Source organism: Camellia sinensis, chromosome 11 (genome assembly GCF_055761805.1).
Source record: "Camellia sinensis isolate YWXY chromosome 11, ASM5576180v1, whole genome shotgun sequence".
Taxonomy (NCBI): domain Eukaryota; kingdom Viridiplantae; phylum Streptophyta; class Magnoliopsida; order Ericales; family Theaceae; genus Camellia; species Camellia sinensis.
In genome coordinates, this window is record NC_138971.1 from 13,837,513 (window position 1) to 13,859,773 (window position 22,261).

The window sequence follows — 22,261 nt, forward strand, 5'->3', positions numbered from 1 at the left end:
ACACGTATTCAAAGAATTATTGAAATTGCAATGCAGTTTGAATGATGCGTCGAGCCTCGGTGCATGCAATACAAATGAATGGATGCAAGCATAAGGTATGCTAATCGAAACATGTCCATAATCTAACCATAAAAGCGATTAAATAAAAGGGAGAAAGACGTGGGGTTGGAAAACATACACACACACGCATGCACACTTATTACAACATTACGCCCTCGCGAAGGAGGATCCGAATGAATAAAAGCTAACCAACTAGCTACGCTAATTAAGCTAACTACTTATTACAAAACTCGAATTAATTAACTATTCTAGTTTACTAATTACAAAACGAAATCGAATAACTAATTAAACTAGCTAATTAATTACAACACTTAATTAGCTACAACTAATTAATTACAACACGTAGTTGATCTATTGCTAATTGAACTAATTAGCTAATCCCGGCAAACGAGGAAAGCCTATGCATGCTCAGTTTCCAACCGAAAAGCCACTGCCTTGCTGTTGAATGCCTCTGTTTGCACATTTGAGCACTGACAATGTTGCCCACTTCCAGAACACCTCTGATCCACCTTACCAACACACTGTGCAAACTTTACCGATGGCCGATAAGAGGCCAATCGACTACCATTGGTGGCTGGTCGGCCACTGATGACCTGGACTTCCTTGCTCTTGGAGAAAAAACACAATTTGGCCAACAAATTCAAGTCACACACACCTTCTAGAGCTCAAAGGGGGTCTCAAGCTACCTCAGCCCAAAGACTAACAACTTCTATCAAGGGTGTATAGGCAAAAGTGTAGGATTTATGAGCAAATGTGTATAAAATTACGAGAGAGAAAGAGAGAGAGAGAGAGAGAGAGAGAGAGGTCTAGAGAAAGAAAGAGAATTTGGTTGCAAGTTTTCTAACCCTCCAAAATAGGGAAGGAACCCCCCAATATATAAAAAAACAAGCCTTGAGTTTAGAAACATCCTACCATACACGTGTATGGAGATGCAGCTCAATATGGTAACAGTTGGCACAACTGTCAACAAATATCTAGAAAAAGACACTGGTGGTCGTCGGTCACCACTGGTAGCCGACCGGCCACCACTGATGGCCGACCGGCCACACCAATGGCCGACAACCATGAGCCATATCCGCCAACCTAAGTTGGTGGCCAACAGGTCACCACAAGTTCCAAGCTTGAAACAACAAGGTTTTGGTCCAAAACAAAGCACAAAATGGACAACCTTTAAAGGCTCAACGACAAGGTGTTTCACCGAGGACGTTGGGCACTCAAAGCGAACACATGCAATCGTAATCATTGAGTTGACAAGTAATGACGTCTAAGTCTTAAGGTCGATCAAAAATGGGGTGTCTACATCGGTGACAACCACGACCACGTCTTCCTTTTTTTTCTTTCTCTTTCTAATCTACAATCATCGGTGACTGGCAACCACCATTGATTGGGTTTTACAGGCAACCACCGAGCACCAACTCGTTATTTCGTGCTCAACGATGGCGAAAGAAATGAGTTTCTGACGAAGAAGATGAGTAGATCCGCTTAAATATAATGTAGATCCACTCAGATCTATATCAGATCTAAGTAGATGTACATTAAATCCGGCTAGATCTAAACCAAAAAATAGTTGTCGAAGTACAAACATCTCTCTATATCTGTCTCTTTCCTTTAATCTCTCAATTTTAATACTTTTTTTTGTACTATACACTTTTATTTTCCTATTATAATGGAGAAAATTTTCAAGTTCTAAATAAGATGTTTTCGAATTTTTATTACAAGCGGTGAAAACTGTAAAATTTTACAGTTTCATTTTTTTGGTTTTTGAATTAAATTATTCTTTATAACTGTAAAATTTTGCAGTTTCACAACTTTCTTTAGAACTGTAAAATTTTGCAGTTTCATAACATATTTTTCAGTTTGATTAATAATGATAAATACTTAATAGAATCATACTTTAAAACTGTAACATTTTACAGTTTCAAAGCTTTTTTTTCAGTTTGATCAATATTAGAAATTATTTGCTTAAACCTTACAAAAAAATGAAAATAGCATATATTTTTTTTCATTGTTGTTGTTTGTTGTTCTTAGGTTTTTTTTCTTTTTTCAGTTTATCAATATATAGCACATTTCACTATGTTTTTTCACTTTAATTTCTCAACTTATTATTCTTTTTTTGGAAATATTTTAGACATTCCGGTGAGTCTCTGGCAATATTCTTGACGTCCAGCGAACATTCTAGACATTCCGACAACTTCCAGTGAAGTTCAGAATATTCCGGCGATACTCCTGCGAATTTCCGATGATATTCCGACAAGGCTCCGATAACCATCTGACAGAAGTTCGATGGTGGTGGAATGTAGGAGCGTCTTTGATTTTTTTTATTTTTTAAAAATAAGATTTTTTAGTAACAATTAAAAATATATATAAGACTAATTAGTGCAAGTATTTTGTTTTGTAATTAGATAGATTGTAAACTTTGTGTGTGAGACTTATCAATAAGTTCCCCATCTAGAATTTGGTGGCAAAAAAAGCCCAAATTCAAAAGGATATGGGTATAGGTGTGTCACATTTGAGGCCTACTAATAGAAAGGCTTTTCGTAAGCTCAAGTATCTACACAAGCGATATCAATGGGCCTGGGGCCAACGCGTAAGGAAAGAGGAGAAGATAAATAGGTATAAGACTTTTGGATTTATCTAAAAGATTTTAGAACTAAATAAAATACACACTTTTCAAAAAGGACTTGTGGGTAATTTGCCCATTCTAGATTATCAAACAATACCAAGGGAAATTCTATTTCCACACACCTGATTACCTCAGGGCACACACTTAATGAAAAATTAATTTAATGACAATTATATCCTAAATAGAAATTACTATAATAGACATCCATCAACACCCATAATATGATAGAGAAAAATTCTCTATGCACATCTTTTAGGAACAAAAATATCTCAATATACACCTTTTGAATGAAAACAATTAAACCCTAATTTTTCTATTGTGGTCACTATTCTTGTTACACACTCTACTCCTGTATTACTTGCAAAGAGCAATACTCTAAAAACATCTCTCATATTGCTTTAATCTTTAGGTTTATACTCAATTGTTTACATCGTTTAATTATTAGTTCCACAATTTTTACTTGATTTTGATATGGAAGAGTTACAAACCTATGGAAGTTCAAACTCAAGCAATGGTGACAGCAAAATTAGTGATGAAAAGGTAAAATCATGTAGTAATTTATTATTTTTTTGCGTTTTTTAGTCAGAGATTCAGTGCTGAATTTTATGAATATATTCATAAATCAACTTCCGAAATAACATTTATATTTCGATAGAAAAGTTCCAATTTTTTTTTTATATATTTCAACACTTCAATTGTCAGTTTTTAATTTATTTCGGTACTCAAATGCCGAATATTATTAATTTTTTCAGCTACATAGTGTCAAATTTGTTTATTATTTTCATTTTTTTAGTGCTGATTTTTTTATTATTATTTTCGGCTTTATAGTGCTAAATTTTTTTTTTTTTTTTTTTGACTCTGTAAAACCAAATGAACTTTTTTCCTTCCTTTCAGATGGCATACACTGAAGAACTAAGGTTCAACCGGATATTATGGTAGATTGTACTAGTCATTTCATAGCTAAACAGATAACTTTTAACATGAAATTAGTAAGTTCATAATTTTTATTAGTTAGTTTGTTTAGTTTGTTCTTATGAAAATTGTGTGACATTATATTTAGATTTTCGACAACAAAGATGAATTGCTCACTTTGGTACATGACATTGGAAGGATAAATGACTTTAAAATTATTATAAGGATGTTGGACTATGGTGGCGGTCGTAAGAGACCAAAAATTTATCTTACTTGTGAGCGGAGTGGGAAGTATAGAGTGTGTAAAAAGTTGAAAGATGGCTCAAAAGACTTATTGAGACAAACTGGTATGAAGAAGTGTGAATGTCCATTTGATTTGAGGGCATACAAGTCAAAAACAAACGATGAATGGACATTGAATGTCGTTTGCAAGCTGCATAATCATCTAGCTGTGAAGCATCTCCAAGGACATTCATATGCAAGGAGATTGTCAACTAATGAAAAGTCGTTGTTAGTAAATATGTCAAAGAGCCTAGAAAGACCAAAAGAGATACTCATTACACTCAAACAGAGGGATGCCCTTAATATGAGCACAATGAAGACAGTTTATAATGTACGAAATCGATGTAGGGTTCTACAGAAAGCTGGTAGATTCCAGATGCAACAACTGCAGGGTGAATTAGCGAAACATAAGTACATTGAGCATCATCGATGTGAGGAACTCTCTATGACTATCATAGACTTGTTTTGGGCACATCCAGTGAGTTTGGATTTACTTTGTACATTCCCTCGTGTGTTGATTATGGATTGCACATACAAGACGAATAGATATCGACTTCCTCTTCTTGAAATTGTGGAAGTGACATCAACACATATGACATCCTCCATGGCTATCGCATGCTTGCAAACTAAGCGAGTTGATAATTATGCGTGAGCGTTACAAACATTGCGTGATCTTATGGATGACAGTGTTTTACCTGAAGCCATTGTCACAGATAAAGAGCTTGCTTTGATGAATGCCATTGACAACACCTTTTCGAATGCTCAACATTTCTTTTGTCATTGGCATATTAATAAGAATGTATTGACGAAACGCAAGAAAAAGTTTGTGACAAAAGAAAATGGGACAAGTTTAACACTGCATGGAACTATTTGGTATTGTCATCGACTGAAGAGGAATACAATGATTACCTTACAATACTGCATAAAAATTTCAGTAACTATTCGGAGGTAATCAACATATCCATAAAAATTTCAAAAGTTTAAAAGTTTGAGGTAATCAATTGGATATGTTGAAAAAGTTTTGAGAAATTGCAAATTCAGCGAGCACTTTTCTTATTGAGCCTGATGTGAAACCTAATCCACATCGAGGACATAAGAAAATTGATATATCTTGTCGTCGTGACCCATGTGCATTTGAGTTGGTTGACGATGGCCATGATACCCAAAGCACATTATCTTCCAGTCAATCAAAGAAAAAGAGAGCTTCAAAAGTGCATAAGAAGAAGCGGAATGTGAAGACAAAGATATATCGTGCAAGAACAAGTTTACCGAGTGCATATGCTAGTGACTTCTCGCCTATGTTAATACCACTCATAAAGTTGATGAAGGATGTAGATGGTGATGGGAATTGTGGTTTTAGAGCTATTACAAGTTTACTTGGTCTTTGAGAGAATGACTGGGTGCAAGTGAGGTATGATCTGTTACTTGAATTGAATAATCACAGAGATGAATACGTTGCACTATACAGGTCGCATGAGAGGGTTGGGGAGCTGACACACTCCCTTTCATAATTTGAAGATAGCCCAGGCTTTGATCGTTGGATGACTATGCTTGACATGGGGCATCTTATTGCATCATTTTATAATGTAGTCTTGTACAGTGTATTACATTCTTACCTTTGAGATCATCGCCAGTAACCATAGCTGATCATCGCGAGATTGCCATTGGATTTGTCAATGGAAATCATTTTGTGCATGTATAAATTATGAAAATAACCGAACATTGTTGTTCAATATTTGTGTAATTGAAAATTTGATGGATTTGATAAAGATATGTAATGTTTTGGATGTACGTGCAGGTATTTTTGGAGGCCGGTCATCCAGTTCCTCTCATTGTTGTAGAAGTTTAGGGAAATTGTTTTGGGCACATCCAGTGAGTTTGGATTTCATTTTGCCATTGGATTCTGTAATGATCATTTTTATAAATAGAATATCATATGATTTATAGTTCTCTTATTTATGGAATGGATGCAATTGGATATTTTTACATTGTCTAAACACAAAACGTAATGAAAATAATATTAACCAAGTGCAACTACTGTTGAAGAGTAATAATATTAAACAAGTATCTAAAAAGAAATAATAATATTAACTAGTATTTCAATCCATCCACATAATCACAACATACCCGTCTCCTTGCACATAATCAAAAAAGTACATAATCCAAAAATAATAATAATATTTGTCTCCATATACATCCACCAACACCATCAACAACTACTTGTGCTAACATTATGAACTACTATCAATTACGTGACCGGCGAGTGTAATGTGCTCCAAAATGATGTATAGTAGAAGAGCTGGGTACAGACCAACCCTGAGCAGATGTGCTGGGCACAACTTCAGTAATGTGCTGATCTTGAGGAAGTTGTTCAATTGCATCAATTGTGTAGTAAAGCCTATCATGATGTTGAACACTGTCCTCAGAGCCAGCCTCAACAAAAGGATGAGTAATCTGATATATTTGTGACATACGCTGCATTACGAGAACAAATACAACATTATGTACAAACCTATAATAGTTCACATAAATAATTTGTACTGTAAATGAAAAAAAAAAGTACTTGTGCGTCTTGGCTAGGATATTGATAATGATGAATATTTGGGTCCACTTGAGAATGACGCGCTGGGTTTTGAACATACATATAAATGGTTTGGTACCAATCCATGTAACCAGGAACACAATCCCAAGGTTGCCGTACCGGTGTACTCCTCCTCCGATCAGATAACACATGGTTGTCCCATGCCTCTCAAATGATGTCTAAGTATGCATACATAACATTGTAGCATGGAGCTGTGGCTCCTTGAGAGGCACGCATAGGGCCAAGTGGTGGATTAAAGATTGTCTGCACTCTACCAAACTGTCTCAAAACTCTATCAGGGTGATATGGTTCAACTAATTCCAAACACTTTAGGCAATCGTGGTAGAACGTAACTAGGTGACATGGATGGACATCTCTGCAACTCTGGTATGGGTCCCAAATAACCTACAAACAATAACAACTGTAAGAAATGGCAACTGTAATTTTTGTGTGATATAGAGTTTCAAATTTTGATGGACTTTCTAACTTACGTCATGTACACCTAACCTATCAAGCTCCTCTAGAAAAGACTGCAACTGTGTCTCTTCACCAGACTCTCTCTGAGAAGTCTAATGGTAAACATGTGGCATGTCTCGAGTGTAATTCATATTCAAGTGTGGTTGGAATCCACGAAAGTGCTCATAAATCCATCCCTCAAGAAGTGTCATGTAACTGACTATTTGTTTCATGCCGGACCTGCTAGCATACCCCATTTATCTATATAAGTATGCCAATGCCGCAGCACCCCAAGCATATGAAGATACAGTCGTCAAATCGGACAACAAACTCAAATAAACAACAAGGACCTATTACCAATCTTGTCACTGAAAAGTGTACAACCCAACAAAAATAGCAAGTATGCTCTACCTGCACATGCAATTCTTTCCATTGAATCATTATTTGTGACATTATGAAAGTGTGCCCTCTACCACTCAAGCCTCACTAAATTGCCTCCAGCACTACACATCTCATGTCTGACATCTTGCTCATCAATTTCCAAGGTATTAACTACTAATGCAATGACCCACCTTTCTGACAACTTACGCACACTAATAGATTTGCCTACAATGGGAAGCCCTAGGATAGTGGCGACATCGTCCAATGTGATATCATCTCTCCAACAGTCAAATGGAAGGTGTTTGTCTCTGGTTACCATCTCTCAACAAAACTGGACACTACAATTTTGTTGACAAAGCGGTACATGCAACGAGCTAATTGTGCAAGTCCTAACATCTCTACAATGTTTACAAATGTAGCGTTGTTTCCTTATTCCCAACACGGCCACGAATGAATCTTAGATAAGTGATCATGACACTTCAAGGGCCCCCTTTCATCAACACCATTCAAAATAGCTGTGGCAACATGACTTTTAAACTTTTAAGGATTGATGGATCAGTTGGCTCTCCCGGAAATGGCTGAGTAAGGATATTTTCATCAACAATGTCAGTATTATCACCAGTGGGGTCATCATCCATAGCAATATCATCCATAACTGGTGCATCATGTATAGGATCATCATCCATGGCAATGTGCGTGTCATCATCATGCACTCAAGCACGTCCACGTTCACGTCTCTCTAATTCATGGAGTCTCCTGTTCGAAGCTTTTACTGACAGACGTTCACTGGGACCGGCATCCATCTACATAAGGAAAGTTGTTCTCATCAACCCAATATAATGAAACAGAATAAGCACTCCCAGAAAAGGATCACATCAATGCGGGTAATAAGTAGCATAACCATGCCACCTTAATGAAATCTAATATGCAGTTATAGACCATTAAATTGACAATTTGGATGAAGTAAAATTAATAAAATAAGTTAAAGACATAACCCTACTACTAATGAAAGAGTGAGACTAGGATTTGTTGAAAAATTACAATGTAAATATGGATATCGCAAAACTATTTGTATTCTATGTAGACCATTCACCAATTAGTTTGGTTAATGTTCACAACATGCGAAATACAGATTAACTTCAATTCGACCAATTTACCAAGGCAACATGGTCATTAATCAATACCAACATCATTTTTTAAACAATCAAAGGACTGCCCATCACTTGTCTTTGTACATGCTATTGATTGTAAATTTGTTATAGCTGTAAGTATACAACCAAAGACCAAATTTGGCCCCAATTTCAATGTTTTGAAAGGACAAACCCCAAAAGCAAAATAACTCAAACTTTAATATTCTATATAATGCAATTGTTTTGTTAAGCTATTTAGCTAACAACATTTATGAAAACCCAACTACTTAAGCTGACAATATAATGTGGAAATACCAATACTGCACAGACTTTGTTTCTATTGTTATGCATTGAATTTTGCAAAAAAAAAAAATAATAAATAAATACATAAACATACCCATAAAATAAAATTGTTGGAAAAGAACCTAAAGTAAAACCAATCTTGGTGACCTATGTAACTTAGTGTAAACTTCTATATCATATAATAAAAATAAAAAAATAAAACCACTCAGAACTTCAGTGTCGAATACACACAAATATTTTGAAAATCAATTACCGACATTATTGCATATATTCGGAACTACAAAATCGAAAAAATAGAACAGATTCGGCAAACAAACTACGAAATTGTATATTTTGTTCGGACCTAATTAGTCCAAATTATACATATTATTTGGTGACTAAGTTCCGAATTAAACAAACAAATTCAGACACCCAGTGCTGAGAGATCCACAGCATGCCCAGCAAGGGAAAAACAAATGCTTTTATGCCAATGGAGTGAAGAAATATCTGAAAATGGTAAATATAATAATAAAATGGAAAGATTTCTTACCTTAAACAAAGGTTTTCAAGAGTTTTTAGTAGAGATTCAATGGAGCTCTTCAAAGTCTTCAATGGAGGTGAGGAAAGTTGAATTTTTTTTTTTTCTATTTGAACGAAGTCTTTTTTTTTTTTTTTTCTATTTGAATGAAGTGAGTTTGATCTTCACCAAAGTGGGTGGAACTAGAAATGTGAATTATGATCAATTAAAGTGTGTGTATTTGAGTGTAAAGTGTGTACTATGGTTATAAGTGAATGATATAATTGTAATTTTAAGGATGTAGATTGAGAAAAATAGTTAATAATCAAATTAATAGGGGTGTGTATTGAGAAAAGATTTGCCTTGAGTTAATTAGGTGTGTGGAAATAGAATTTTCCCAATACCAAGTAATCACTGACATATAAAATTACCGATTAATAATAGGATAAATTATAAATACATCTCTTTAGATTTGCTTAAAGTACAAATTACCTCTTATGATTCTAAAAATTACATTTCACCCCTTTAAATTTATAATTTCATAACAAATAGGCCCATTTATTAATAAACCATCAAGTCAATTAATAATTTTTTAATAATGTCAGAAATTTATTTCAATTAATAATTCAGATAATTTTATTATTGTATGGAAGAGTAGTTAGAAATTTTATTTTTTCAGTTAATTTTGTTAAATAAAAAATTATGACTAAGGAATATTTGTAATTTTTCAAATTACAAAAAATAATTCATATTTTAAACAAGGGAAAATTATTTATAAGTCCTATTAGGGAGACTTATGCAACATATGGTCCTACTAAAAAACTTATGTTCCCACAAGTCCTGTGGGAAGTTTGTTGACACATTTACCCTCAATATTAGTTGTTAATATCATAAATAATAGTAAAACCATATATAGGAAATTGAATGTTACCATAGATCATATCTATATAAACGTAACGTAACGTGACACCTACATAAACGTAACGTGACACCTATGATAGGAAATTGAATGTTGTCATAGATCATATTTACATAAACGTAACGTAACATGATGTGACACCTGCATAAACGTAACGTGGCACCTATGATCTATAGCAACATTCAATTTCCTATATAGGAAATTGAATGTTACCATAGATCATATTTATATGAAATGTAACGTGACACCAACATAAACCAGTAACATTTTCACATTCAATTTAAAAAAAATAAAAACTTATTAAGCTTGCGAAACGTGACGTGACACATTACGTTACGTTTATACAGGTGTCACATTACGTATAGATGTCACGTTACGTTTATATAGGTGTCACGTTACGTTACGTTTATGTAGATGTCACGTTACGTTACGTTTATGTAGATGTCACGTTACGTTACGTTTATGTAAGTGTCACGTCACGTTACGTTTATGTAGAATCTTGTGGAATACATTCCTATCTGAATAGGACTTGAAACTCTATAAAAAATTACATAGGACTTAGCTTAATATAAGTGTCTGAAATAAGACTTATAAATAAGTCTCATATTTAAACAAATCTCAAAAAATGTATTTATAATTTACTCTTTATAATAAATTAGACACTTAGATCAACAGTCCAAATTTAATACTATTGGGCCAATTGCCCCAAATTCTATTCCCTTTTGTCTATGAAGAAAACAAAAATCTGAAAAACCATGTTAGCACCACTTATCTGTCTATCTTTTTTTGAACAACACTTATCTGTCTCTCCGTACACCTATTTATAGCAGCTGCCAGCGACGGGTGATGCTATGGTACATTTGGATGTACCATACATCAGTTATGAGATTATGTGATTTGATATCATAACTAATATCATATAAATCATAACTATTCTTATATTAACTCATAACTTAGTTATATTTAGTTATTTATATATACCCTATTATCTCATAACTATCATATAACTAAATTAGTTTAATAATTTAATTTTGAATTGACAACCGGTGTAACCGGTTGTCAAACAAGCAAAGTAATCAGAATTCCAAGAGTCCCAATTCAGTTGCCTCCCTCTCCTGCTCTGGTTCGTGCTCTTGCTCCTCTTCTCCTCCCTCCTCTCTTCCACCATAATTGTCGAAGTCCAACGGTCAAGCGTCGGGGCCACCATTCTTCACCTTTCTCTTCTCTTCCACCATAGCGAGCGAAGAACGATTGGCCTCTCTCTCTTGCTCTTCACCTTTCTCTTCTCTTCCACCATAGCCGAAGCTTCCGCGATGGCCAAAGACCACCAGCCCCATCGGCGATCCACGCCACCGTTGTTGAAATCTTCTTCACAAGCCATCACTCTGTTCCCATCTCCACCATGGGTTTGTCAGCAAATATTTTCCCTTCTAGTCGAATTGAAAATTTACAAGAGCTCTCTTCTGTAGGTCAGGTATGTTCCTATTTACAGCCACCCAAGATAGTTGTGCCATTGGGGCTTTGATTTCAAAACCCTAACCCTTATTGAATATCTAATATTAAGGTTTGTTCTCAGTCAAAATTAACATCTGTAACCACCCAAGATAGGGCTTTGATTTCAAAACCCTAACCCTAAAAAGTGATTTTTGGCACCATCTATGACTGATTTTGTATCTCAAAAAATATACATTTTTATATAAAGAAATGATATTCATACTCTTTCTTTGTTAATCATTCTTTGTAATTGTTGATATTAGAAACTTCAGGAGATTATAAGATTAGATGATATCAAAATAATAAGTTTAGCATATATAAGATTAGATGGTGCCAAAAATTAAGTATACAAACTATTTCTTTGTATAAATTTTCTCTTACACAAAAACAATAAGTCGACCCATCATCACTATGAGATTATGTGGTAAAATAATTAGTGTCTCTAATATTATTGTAACATTATTGTGACACCAAATGGTTTGAAAATTTTATTTAATAGTAATTATTAAGCAGCCCATAATGGTGGCTGTGATTAATTAAGAGTGGTAGGCTTTGACGGAAAGTGGTGAATATTTAGGTACATAGTTGTTAAAGATTATTAGCAAGTTTAGCAATAGGTTATTTTAATTGAAAAATCAAAAAGTTATTATTAAAAAATTAACTATTATCTCTATTTTTTTTATGTCTTTTTGTAAAAATTAAAAAAATCAACTAAAATAGTATATTCCTAAAACAACTCTAAGATAATATTTGTTTAAATAATATCTATTATATAAGAAAAATGTTGATAGGTTTTTTAAGTACAATGTCCCAATTTTTTTTTATTATTATTATTATTATTTTGTTGTTGTTGTTGTTGTTTTACCAAGTTCAAAGTCCTCCAAATCAAATTCAACTTTGTCTGCAACATTATAATCTAATAATTTGCATTAGTATTAGCTCCCAAAACATCAATTAAGGTGTTAAACTTTAGTTAGTGGTAAATTAGAATATTGACTCTCCTAAACTTCACTTTTTTATTTTTTTGAACTTCCTTCTGATTGATATTGTATGGACATAGAAAATGTGACACTTGATGATGAAGAAACTCAATGAAGAAAATGATTAGAACCACGTGATCACCATTTTCAAGATAACACCTCCAGCCATTGAATAGCTGAAAGTCATCCGATGCCCAAGTTAATTATCCAATGTTATAAAAATATTTAATAGACAAATTTCATATCCATGTGATGTGATCTATTTACAACAACAGTGTCTTGCTTAACAAATATTCTACGTGTTTTAGAAGTCTTTCTCAAACCATCTCCACTTATTTAGAATTTCTATATCAATAGCTGATGATATTAAGTTTTGTTCACATTCAAAATTAACATTGGTTCTCAATCATATTGGCATTTGTTTAATTGCTTTCTCTTTGCTATAGCATTATACGTCTACATGCTGATTAAACACACAAGCGACCCAGCTCAAGCTTTTTTAAGAAAATCTAAAAGTTCACCTAAAGAGAAAAATCTAAACGAGTTTTTTTTACAATGTAAATTTTTATATAAAATAAATTTTCTCTGTTTTTAAGCTACAAAATTACTTTTAAGTTTTAGTTTTTTTTTTTTTAAAGTTTGGCAAATCCAAATTTTTATTAGACACAAGTAAAATAAAAAATCTAGACATATAAAACAAACACTAATTTTAACATAATAATGTGTAAAAGAAAATTTATAGTAAAATAATATAATCTAATTGGTGTATTTACTTATCTTAAAATGACTTGTGGATCGAGCTTGAATGGTGTTGTTTGATAGAATAATTTATCTGGGTCTTGTTTTGATCATATGATTTTGTTATGAAAACCAATAGATATGTAAGAAATTATAGACCTTGTTTGAGTTTCTGATTAATATGTTGGAATCAAAAGAGCCTTCTTGGATTGTTTAGTACTTCTTGATATGAAATTTTGGATTTGAAAGTTGTGTGCAAGATTAGTGTGATATGGGAAAACCCAACTCATCTTAACATTCTTGTTCAAATTAGAGTTTTATCAAAATTTTCCAAAAAATATGAATAATTTTTTTTTGATGAATTCTTTTCTTTCAACTTAGGCTAGTTGAAGACAGGTGCAACCAATTTTCTTGATGAATTCTTCAAAAATTATTATCTAGAAAATCATTTCGTTGTGTGTATGTGTATTGTGATTTTATTGAACCCTTTGATAATGATAATCTTGAACATTGTTTACAGATTCAATGAGAATACTTCTTGTTTACCCATTTTTTGGTTTACTGGAAACTTACTTTCCTATGAGAAATGTTACTTTCTCATATTTGTATATTTAAGATATACATATATATATGTATGCGCGCGCACACACACAGGGGTGACCATTGGTTCAATGGTAAAAATCTTAGCCTAATAACCTTGAAGTTATGAGTTTAAGTCTCGAGGTAGCCACTCTGTGTACTATGTCAAAGGTTAGGTGTGTATCCAATCTTTTCCTTCCCCAACACATGTTAATGTGTACTATTTGGGCATTGTTTATATATATACACACACATAGAGATAGCATATCATATGCATATATATAGGTATGTAAATATGCATACATATAATCTACCCTTATACCCATTAGTTTTCTTGATTGTTTGTATCAATCTTTAGACCTTGAAATCATATATTTAATAAATTAGTAATTATATCTCTTGTATTAATTTTTTTTTTTTTTTACCAATTTTAGATTTACAGTGAATCTGCAGTGTCTAATTAGGTAGCATAATGGGGAAATGAGGAGTGGTACCTGGAGGACCCAAGACTAATAGCCCTTAGTAAATGGTTTTGTGTTACCTACTCTTCAGGGAAACATTATTTGACATTCTCTCTTGACTTCTAAGTTAAAGTTGCTTTTAAATAGCAACTTTTGTGGTAGTATGCCATTTGTTATTTCTTTTGTTTTCAACTATTCTTATTGAAATGTTAGTACCTATGACTCATCAATTATGCCAATAGGCCATTGACAGAACTTACCCATGCTTTGGAAGTTTGGTAGTGATTGCAATTGCAAATTAAAACCTTTCAATAGGTATGGCAAGAAAAAAAAATTTAATTATGGTTTTGGAAAATATGTCTGCATCACTTGCATGTTCTATTCATTTGTGCTATTGCAGATTTTGTACTTTTTTCTTACAGAAAACATGTTGCTATTGTTTGATTATTGAAAGAACTAGGTAAAAATTGACTTATAACATAGTCCAATTATTTGAAGATAGTATAGAGCATCTTGGATGTGGACTAATGGGAATTTGTGCTCCAATTCAACATTCTAGTGTAAGTTGTAGAAATGTTTTATTTTAATTTTTAGTCAAAGCCTTTTGGATTCCATTTTAAAATAGTATTTTGTATGCATTGAACGTTGAAAGCATATGGCCTTTTTTTGAAATGTGCCTTCTGGATTTCCCGAAATCTCCAAGCAATCAATGTTGTATGGTACATTCTAATCGTGCTTTATTTATATATTTTGTTACTTAATAACTATCTTTCTAGAGAAAAAAACGCATACATTGTTGTGCTAGTTACTTTTTAAGAAGAAAACAAATTGATAGGTACTATTGTTTCTGTTTACTTTTTAACGGTGAACATATAATTTTTCCTTAGCTGCTATGTTTGTCATAATCTTATTCACTTTGGTATAGTTTCTCTCTCTCTCTCGCAATTGAAGGTTGTTCATCATGGCTTGCCATATGAAAGTGTTCCATGGGAGCTAATTTTAATTTAAAACTTTCTTTTTAAATGGATGGCTTTTCTAAGCTTATATTTGCTTTAAAATTTGTATGGGTGCTTTAAGTTTTCCATTGTCTCATGTCTCCATGTTGATGATAGAGATAAGAATGTCGTAGTACCCCTTGACATAAACGCACACCAGCCCCAGTATTTTTGTTCAAGAGTTCTATAGTTATTCTAGCTTGCATCTGTGGACACATACTAGCAAGGTGGGTAAGTACAAGGTTAGGTGGGTTTGTGATTCAAGACCTCTCTTGCCAAAGTACTCCTGGCTTTTGCCAACTCATACGACTATGAATGGAAAAAAAAATTGTCCTCTTAAGATTCAATGAGGAAACTTGACTCGGGCATTATGTTTATTCACTAAAAGAATTACCCTAGAAACAATAAGCCTAACAGAAAATATATATAGTACTTAAATAGTACTTTCTTTTACTCAAATGTGTTTGTCTACTTTGTTTTATCACATACCTTTAGATTTGAGTTTTGAACTCTTGATTTAGAATATCAAAGGAAGCTACCAAGGAGAGTTACTGATTTTAAAGAGGGATTATAGAGCAAACATAATAATTGGCCAAGGTTGGTGGTGTGTTTTCCTATACCTAATCTTAATCTTCTCCTTCATACTTGGCTTCTATTTTTTTATTTTGTTATTTTTTATTTTTTTGTATACAAGTTTTGGATTCTAAAATTCAGTTGTGGTTTTACTCTAAAACTGAACACTAAACCAAATGCTTTTAAAATTAAAGACAGTCTCTTGCAGGAAATTCATCCAGTTACTTCTGGTCACAATATGGTAAGATATTGAGGTAGATTTTTTATTCCATTTGCTATGTTAATTATATCTGATTTTTTTATATATAAATTAATTATATCAAATTGTCATTCACAAACCTTTTCCCTGCCATTGAATAAGGGTCATTCACAAGTTAGTTCCTCTATTGGCTCAATAATGTGTCACGTACCGACTCATCAGGGATGCGAGTTCTACACCAAGCACCTTGCAAGCGCATTAGGTTCATTAGGTTGTGAGCGGCAAGGCAGGCAGGGTAGATCCCTATCGTATCTCCTAGGTTGGTCCGTGGGCAAAATGCATGGGGGGGTACGCAGTACCACTCGTGGAGCCGGCTTCTCGGGAGGATGACAAGCGCCCAGTCCGTGACAAGTGGTATCAGAGCCAGCCTAGGGGCACTGTGATGGGGACGGTACGTGGGACTTACACCAAGCACCTTCATTGTGGGGTCCACACCTAGGGTGGTGTCCGCGCGGGGCGGGTTTCCCGTGGGTAGGGGAACGGACAAGCATGGGGGCAGGCAGGGTAATGTCCCCCTGACGAGGGCGTCAGGGACTGGCGGTGGTAGCATGTCACGTACCGACTCATCAGGGATACGAGTTCTACACCAAGCACCTTGCAAGCGCATTAGGTTCATTAGGTTGTGAGCGGCAAGGCAGGCAGGGTAGATCCCTATCGCATCTCCTAGGTTGGTCCGTGGGCAAAATGCACGGGGGGGTACGCAGTACCACTCGTGGAGCCGGCTTCTCGGGAGGATGACAAGCGCCCAGTCCGTGACAAATGGCAGGTAGATGTACATATATTCTAGAATTGCTTAAAGATTATATGGCTCCATTGTGTTAGTTCCTCTATGTTGGTGGTTATTCTCAGTTCCTCTAAATCTTTAGTGTATAGGCTAAATTCTTCTGGTTGTGCTCAAGGCCATCCTGGGGTTGTTAGTGAGAGAATTTATTTAAATTCTTTTCTTTTTTTTCTTTTTTCTTTTTTTTTATGGGGCTTTGGTGAATTTTATAGTAGTTGCAATGTGAACGAATAATGTAGAATTGTCTTTGATGTTATTAAACTGTTGCTACTGATTAAGTAACATGTGAAAATCTAGGTAATACCCTTTGAAAGTTCATGAATCATGATGCTTTGGGTTATCTTTATGGATATGAGGTTTGAATGCTTTTTTTCGATTAGCTTCTCTCTGCAATTGTATGTTTCATAAGAAACACAACTATGTATCATCACCCATTAGGTACACAACAACCACATTGATTTTTGTTGCTATAGAGCATTACTGGACCTCATCAATTTAATTTAATAGGTACTGCTAAGAAAAATAACATTTATTGGTTTTATTTCTTCCCAAATGCTTAAAGTTTATTACTTTAATTCTAAATTGATTCCACATAGAAAATTGTATTTTGCATCCCAACTTTAACATTTAGCAATATTTTTTATTATTAATTTGTCAAACATGTGTATCGGAAGCTAGCTTATTGGTTAGTCTACTATATACACTAAAATATTCCATCCACCAATTGTGTTACTTATTATTGATTAGTCTCTTGTATACATGGACAAAATGGATTGGAAGTATGGGAGAGTTGGGGGTAAGGAACCCGGTCAACTTGAAATTTTAACTATTGTTGTAATTTCCTTTCGTATAAAATTTACATATTCTCAATCCTTATTGAACAAATTTAGCTTTTGTTTAATTGTTTGCATACAAATTACTATATCAACCTTGGCTCCATCACCCAAGAAACAAATAAAAAATAGCTTTTTTTAAGTTCAAGTGTGAAATCTTGACTCACAAGTGATGTAGAATGGAGTTTTGACTCCTGAGTTTAATTTGGAGAAGCATTTGTTGAATTTTATTCATTGAATCTTATTTCATTTCTTCTTTGGTTTGGTTTTGAACAGCCCAAAGGCAGAAGTAAGACATGCTTGATGACGGGCAATCCAGCAGAGGAAGTTGCAATTTTCGCCAAGTCATACTGAATCTCCAGGCATGCTCTTATATCCATTTTCTGGCAACTATGTTCTCTAATCAATTGATAGTGTTCTTCCTCATAATATGTAGTAATGATTGCACTGGGCTGTGTATTTTACGAATTGTTTTGAAGTTTCAAAACTAATAGTTCATTATAAGTCATGATTTCTATAGAAATGTACATTTATGAAGACAATTGGATATGTTTGCAGAATGCTACTCAGAAAAGCCAGAAGGTATTTGTGCATGTGCTTTCAGAAATTGACGCTCATGAAATTGAGGAAATTGGTATGCCACTTAGGATAGAAACCTGAAATAGATGCTACATCTCTATTTTTTGGGAAGGACCTATTACAAATATACTTGTTTTTATTTGGGCTTAAATGGGTTTTTGGGAAGTTGGTTAAAAACTGATTTTTTGACTTTTTAAAAAAAAAATTAAGAAATATATAAAAAAATAGAGAGATGATATGATCAAAAATAGATTAAAAGTTGACTTTTGACATTTAGCCATTTTCCCAACAAGGCCTAAGTTAACCCATTGGACACCCAACCAAAAAAGGTAATAACCCGTAAATTCCATTGCTTGTGTCTTGAGTTGAACCAAAGAGTGACCGTATCCGACCCACCCATATCCAACCCACTATCTAAATGGATGATTTTGGGCTAACACTCTTTTGATCCATTACCCATTTCAACCTGCCCAAACACGCCCATTTGCCACCTCTAGACTATTTTGATTATGGCAATATTTTTAGGTCTTGGTATGGAGAATTTTTACTTAAAATAGTTAAATCAAGATATAACTTGAAATCTTTATTCAACAGCAAACAGAAACATGAACAGTCATTATTTACGAACTAGATTCATTGTTTGGATATATTGTTTCAACAAGAAACATGATGAAATGCCTCAATGAGTTCTCTACATAAAGGTAACATAGTAGGATTGTACTTGGTGGCCATATCACATGTTTTGAATATTTCTGTGCAAAAATTTATAATGTTAACTGTGTGGGATTGCAGGTTTTGACCATATCAATAATTTTTTTATAATAAAAAAATGCTTAGATTTTTAAATGTCTAGAAAAGGTTTTTAAAGTTGTGAGTTGCAAAATGCTATGACCATTATTTACCATAGTAGCGATGATCCTATCCTAAAAATGTTTTACCCTTCTAAAGACATTTTATAGTAGAATAGATATAGATATAGATTTATTCTTTCATTGAAAATGAGAGAGGGGCAGGAACTTGTTGGGTGTGATAGATTTAGCACCTTGTAATAGATCTTATGCTTGATAGAAATATTAGATTGCATAGAGTCATCGAATGAGGTTGTGTGCTTTACTGTTGCTCTTGATACTACTTTGGTGTCTTACGTTTTGCCTTTCTTGTTGCTTGTAGAGGTATTCTTTAATCGGATTTTAAATAGCTGCTTTGACTTTTACAGATATCCGGACTCGTGAGGATTGTTACAAAACATGACAACTATAGCTCGACCTACATGGGCACCTGCAAAAGGTGGTAATGAACAAGGTGGTACTCGAATTTTCAGCCCCTCCCAAAAATACTCTTCAAGGGACATTGCCTCTCACACAACCCTAAAGCCCAGGTTGGAACTTCTGCAATTTCCACATTTTAAGGTTTATAATTCTCTTTAGGGTTTGATTGCATAATATGAATATTCTGGAAAACCATTAAGGTGGATACTATCTAGTAAAAGCAATTATATGGTCTGAGGTAATGATCTCCAATTGTGATCGTTAAGATGCAATTTGAGATTTGAGTCCCCTATTGTCACGCAAGTTAAGCCTTTATGATTTTAAGGATTTTGACAACCCCTACCAAGAACTTCATATTTCAAATATTTGGAAACAAGAATTACAATTTATACTTGATAAAATGGCTAAGTTTTAGTATATAATATATAAAATGAAATCTGAGTCTTTCAATTTGAAACGTCATAAACAGTAGGTGCACTGAAGCAATTTCACTCATTGTGAGGAAATGCACTCAAAAGACTCAGATCAATGACACCTCTGCTTAGAAGTTGAAATTTTCACTTGTAGTGAGGGAATGCCCTCAAAAGGTTCAAATCAATGACATCTCTGTTTAGGAGAAGTTGAAATTTGAGGATAGTTTCTACAATAAGAAAGCTTAATAACCATGTGCTGATAAAGACGGTGATGGTCTGGCCTTGTCAACCCAATCATGATACTTAGGGATGGGACTTAACTAAGAAATTTGGCTTTAATTTCTTTCTGGTTCTTTACAATTTCCGCCCCTTGTCCCTTTCTCTGCCAACAGGGGGATTGTGAAAATAATTATTTGGCTAACATTTTTTAGTGAAGTGATAAACATATTTGAATATAAGGGCCACATGTTTAGTTTCCCAGCACAAAAGACGAACACACAACTGGAGCTGGGGGTGTTCTAAAATTGAATTTGTAAGAGTTTCAAAAATATTGTGGTGGACAACTGATGTGGGGTATGGGGAGCCCCTCTATTTCAAATACCAGGCGTCGTGATTTTTTTTGTTTGGGTTCTGGTAGTACCTCAAACCAGGCCTATCCGTTCTTGTTTATTTTTTCTTTTTTAATTCTTTATTTATGCGGCCATGGTAATACTTCTATGTCATCTGCATATGCATGCAACTATTTTTCTTTCTAACGCCTATCTACAGAAACTGTTCACTGGTTGGAATATTTGTTGCAGAAAGGATGGGCAAGACACTAAAGAGGAATTGCAGAAGAGGAATCTCCGTGATGAGTTGGAGGAGCGGGAACGGTGGCATTTCTTGTTGAAGGATAAGTCCTATAGTGGTAGAGAAGCTTTTGACAACCTTTTTTGCTATATGTTTCTTCCTTTACTATTGTTGTTGTTTTGTTGTTGGACAGTATTTTCTAATTGTTTTGTATCAAATTATTTATGGGTGCAGACGATAGAGATCGTAGAAAAGGAGGCCACCTTCTATTGGAAGGTGAGTACTGCCTTCCATGCTTTGTGTACCAAAAACACTAGCTATGCATACGTAATTATTCAACTGATTTCCTACTTATTTTACAGGGGCAAGGAGAGATGCTGAAGATCGCCTCATTCCACGCAGTGTAGATGCTGATGATGCTGATGATGCTGATGTGGAACTTAAGAGCAGTGATGGAAGGTTGTCACTCATTGCAAACTTACCTGAATTAATTCATATGTTAACAAAAAGCTTATACCAATGGCCTGATTTGTCAACTTGTGGTGTGATTGTCGATTTATACTTGATAGACCTGCTCCATTTTTTTCAAATCAGTTACTATAAAGGATGAAATGTTTTTAAAGTATGCAAATGTGCATGTGAATATAGTTGAATGTTTTTTCTAACACTTGATTTTGTTATTACTGACGTGTAAATGTACTATTTGAATTTTGTTATTACGAAAGTGTCATTATTTTGTGTTTAGTGACAATGACGATGATGAAGATGGTGAGGATGACACAGAAGCTCTTTTGCTTGAACTTGAACAGATAAAGAAGGAACTTGCCATCTTTTAAGTTTCATGTTCAGTTGAATTGAATCAGATCTAGTAGCGCTCACTATTAAGAAAGAGTTTGATTGTGCAAGTATGAATTAGGTGAAGAAAACGATTTAAGAAATTAAGATTCCATTGTAATATGTTAACATTCCATAAAATTGTCGAGAATTGATTGATTGATGTCTGTGTTCTACCTTGGTGCAAAGCAACCATTTTTTGTTGGTGAATAGTTGTTGTGTGATGAGATTCCATAGCTAAATGTTGTTTCGTTGTGTGAAATTGGAAAATAATTGCTTTATTCTCTCTATTGAGTTTCACCTTTTGGAACATCGTTGGTTAAAAAGTTGGTTTTACCTCTTGCTTTCTTTTTCATTTCATTTTTAATAGATTTTTTTGTAGGATCATGTTGGTTGAGATTAAAAAATAGTAGTTGCTTTTTCAGTTAGACTTATCCTTATCTTTAGTTATTTAACATTTTTAAAAGATTCACAAGTCAATTGTTGTCAAAAGAGAGTTTAAAAAATGGACTTATTTTTGCTTTTAGTATTTTTTTTTTAAA

The 22,261-nt window shown here is 34.0% G+C and overlaps 2 protein-coding genes across 7 annotated transcripts; both read left to right on the forward strand.

Moving 5' to 3' along the window:
• The first annotated feature begins 3,154 nt into the window (after positions 1–3,154).
• LOC114309228 (uncharacterized) lies at positions 3,155–4,529 on the forward strand. Its single transcript, XM_028254934.2, has 2 exons — positions 3,155–3,223; positions 3,744–4,529. The coding sequence occupies exons 1-2, from the start codon at positions 3,155–3,157 to the stop codon at positions 4,527–4,529; spliced, it is 855 nt and encodes a 284-aa protein (XP_028110735.2).
• Positions 4,530–11,229: 6,700 nt separating this feature from the next.
• On the forward strand, positions 11,230–21,929 carry LOC114309224 (uncharacterized). Of its 6 annotated transcripts, XM_082893621.1 has the most exons (8): positions 11,230–11,617; positions 18,113–18,198; positions 18,395–18,470; positions 19,632–19,793; positions 20,897–21,003; positions 21,120–21,161; positions 21,248–21,344; positions 21,631–21,929. In XM_082893621.1, the coding sequence occupies exons 4-8, from the start codon at positions 19,663–19,665 to the stop codon at positions 21,719–21,721; spliced, it is 468 nt and encodes a 155-aa protein (XP_082749747.1). In that variant the 5' UTR covers positions 11,230–11,617; positions 18,113–18,198; positions 18,395–18,470; positions 19,632–19,662; the 3' UTR covers positions 21,722–21,929. The 6 variants fall into 6 exon arrangements, with proteins under 6 accessions (XP_082749747.1, XP_082749746.1, XP_082749743.1 ...); XM_082893620.1 differs by lacking the exon at positions 18,395–18,470 and having other exon boundaries at positions 11,232–11,617; XM_082893618.1 differs by lacking the exon at positions 21,631–21,929 and having other exon boundaries at positions 11,479–11,617; positions 21,248–21,552.
• The last annotated feature ends 332 nt before the right edge of the window (positions 21,930–22,261 follow it).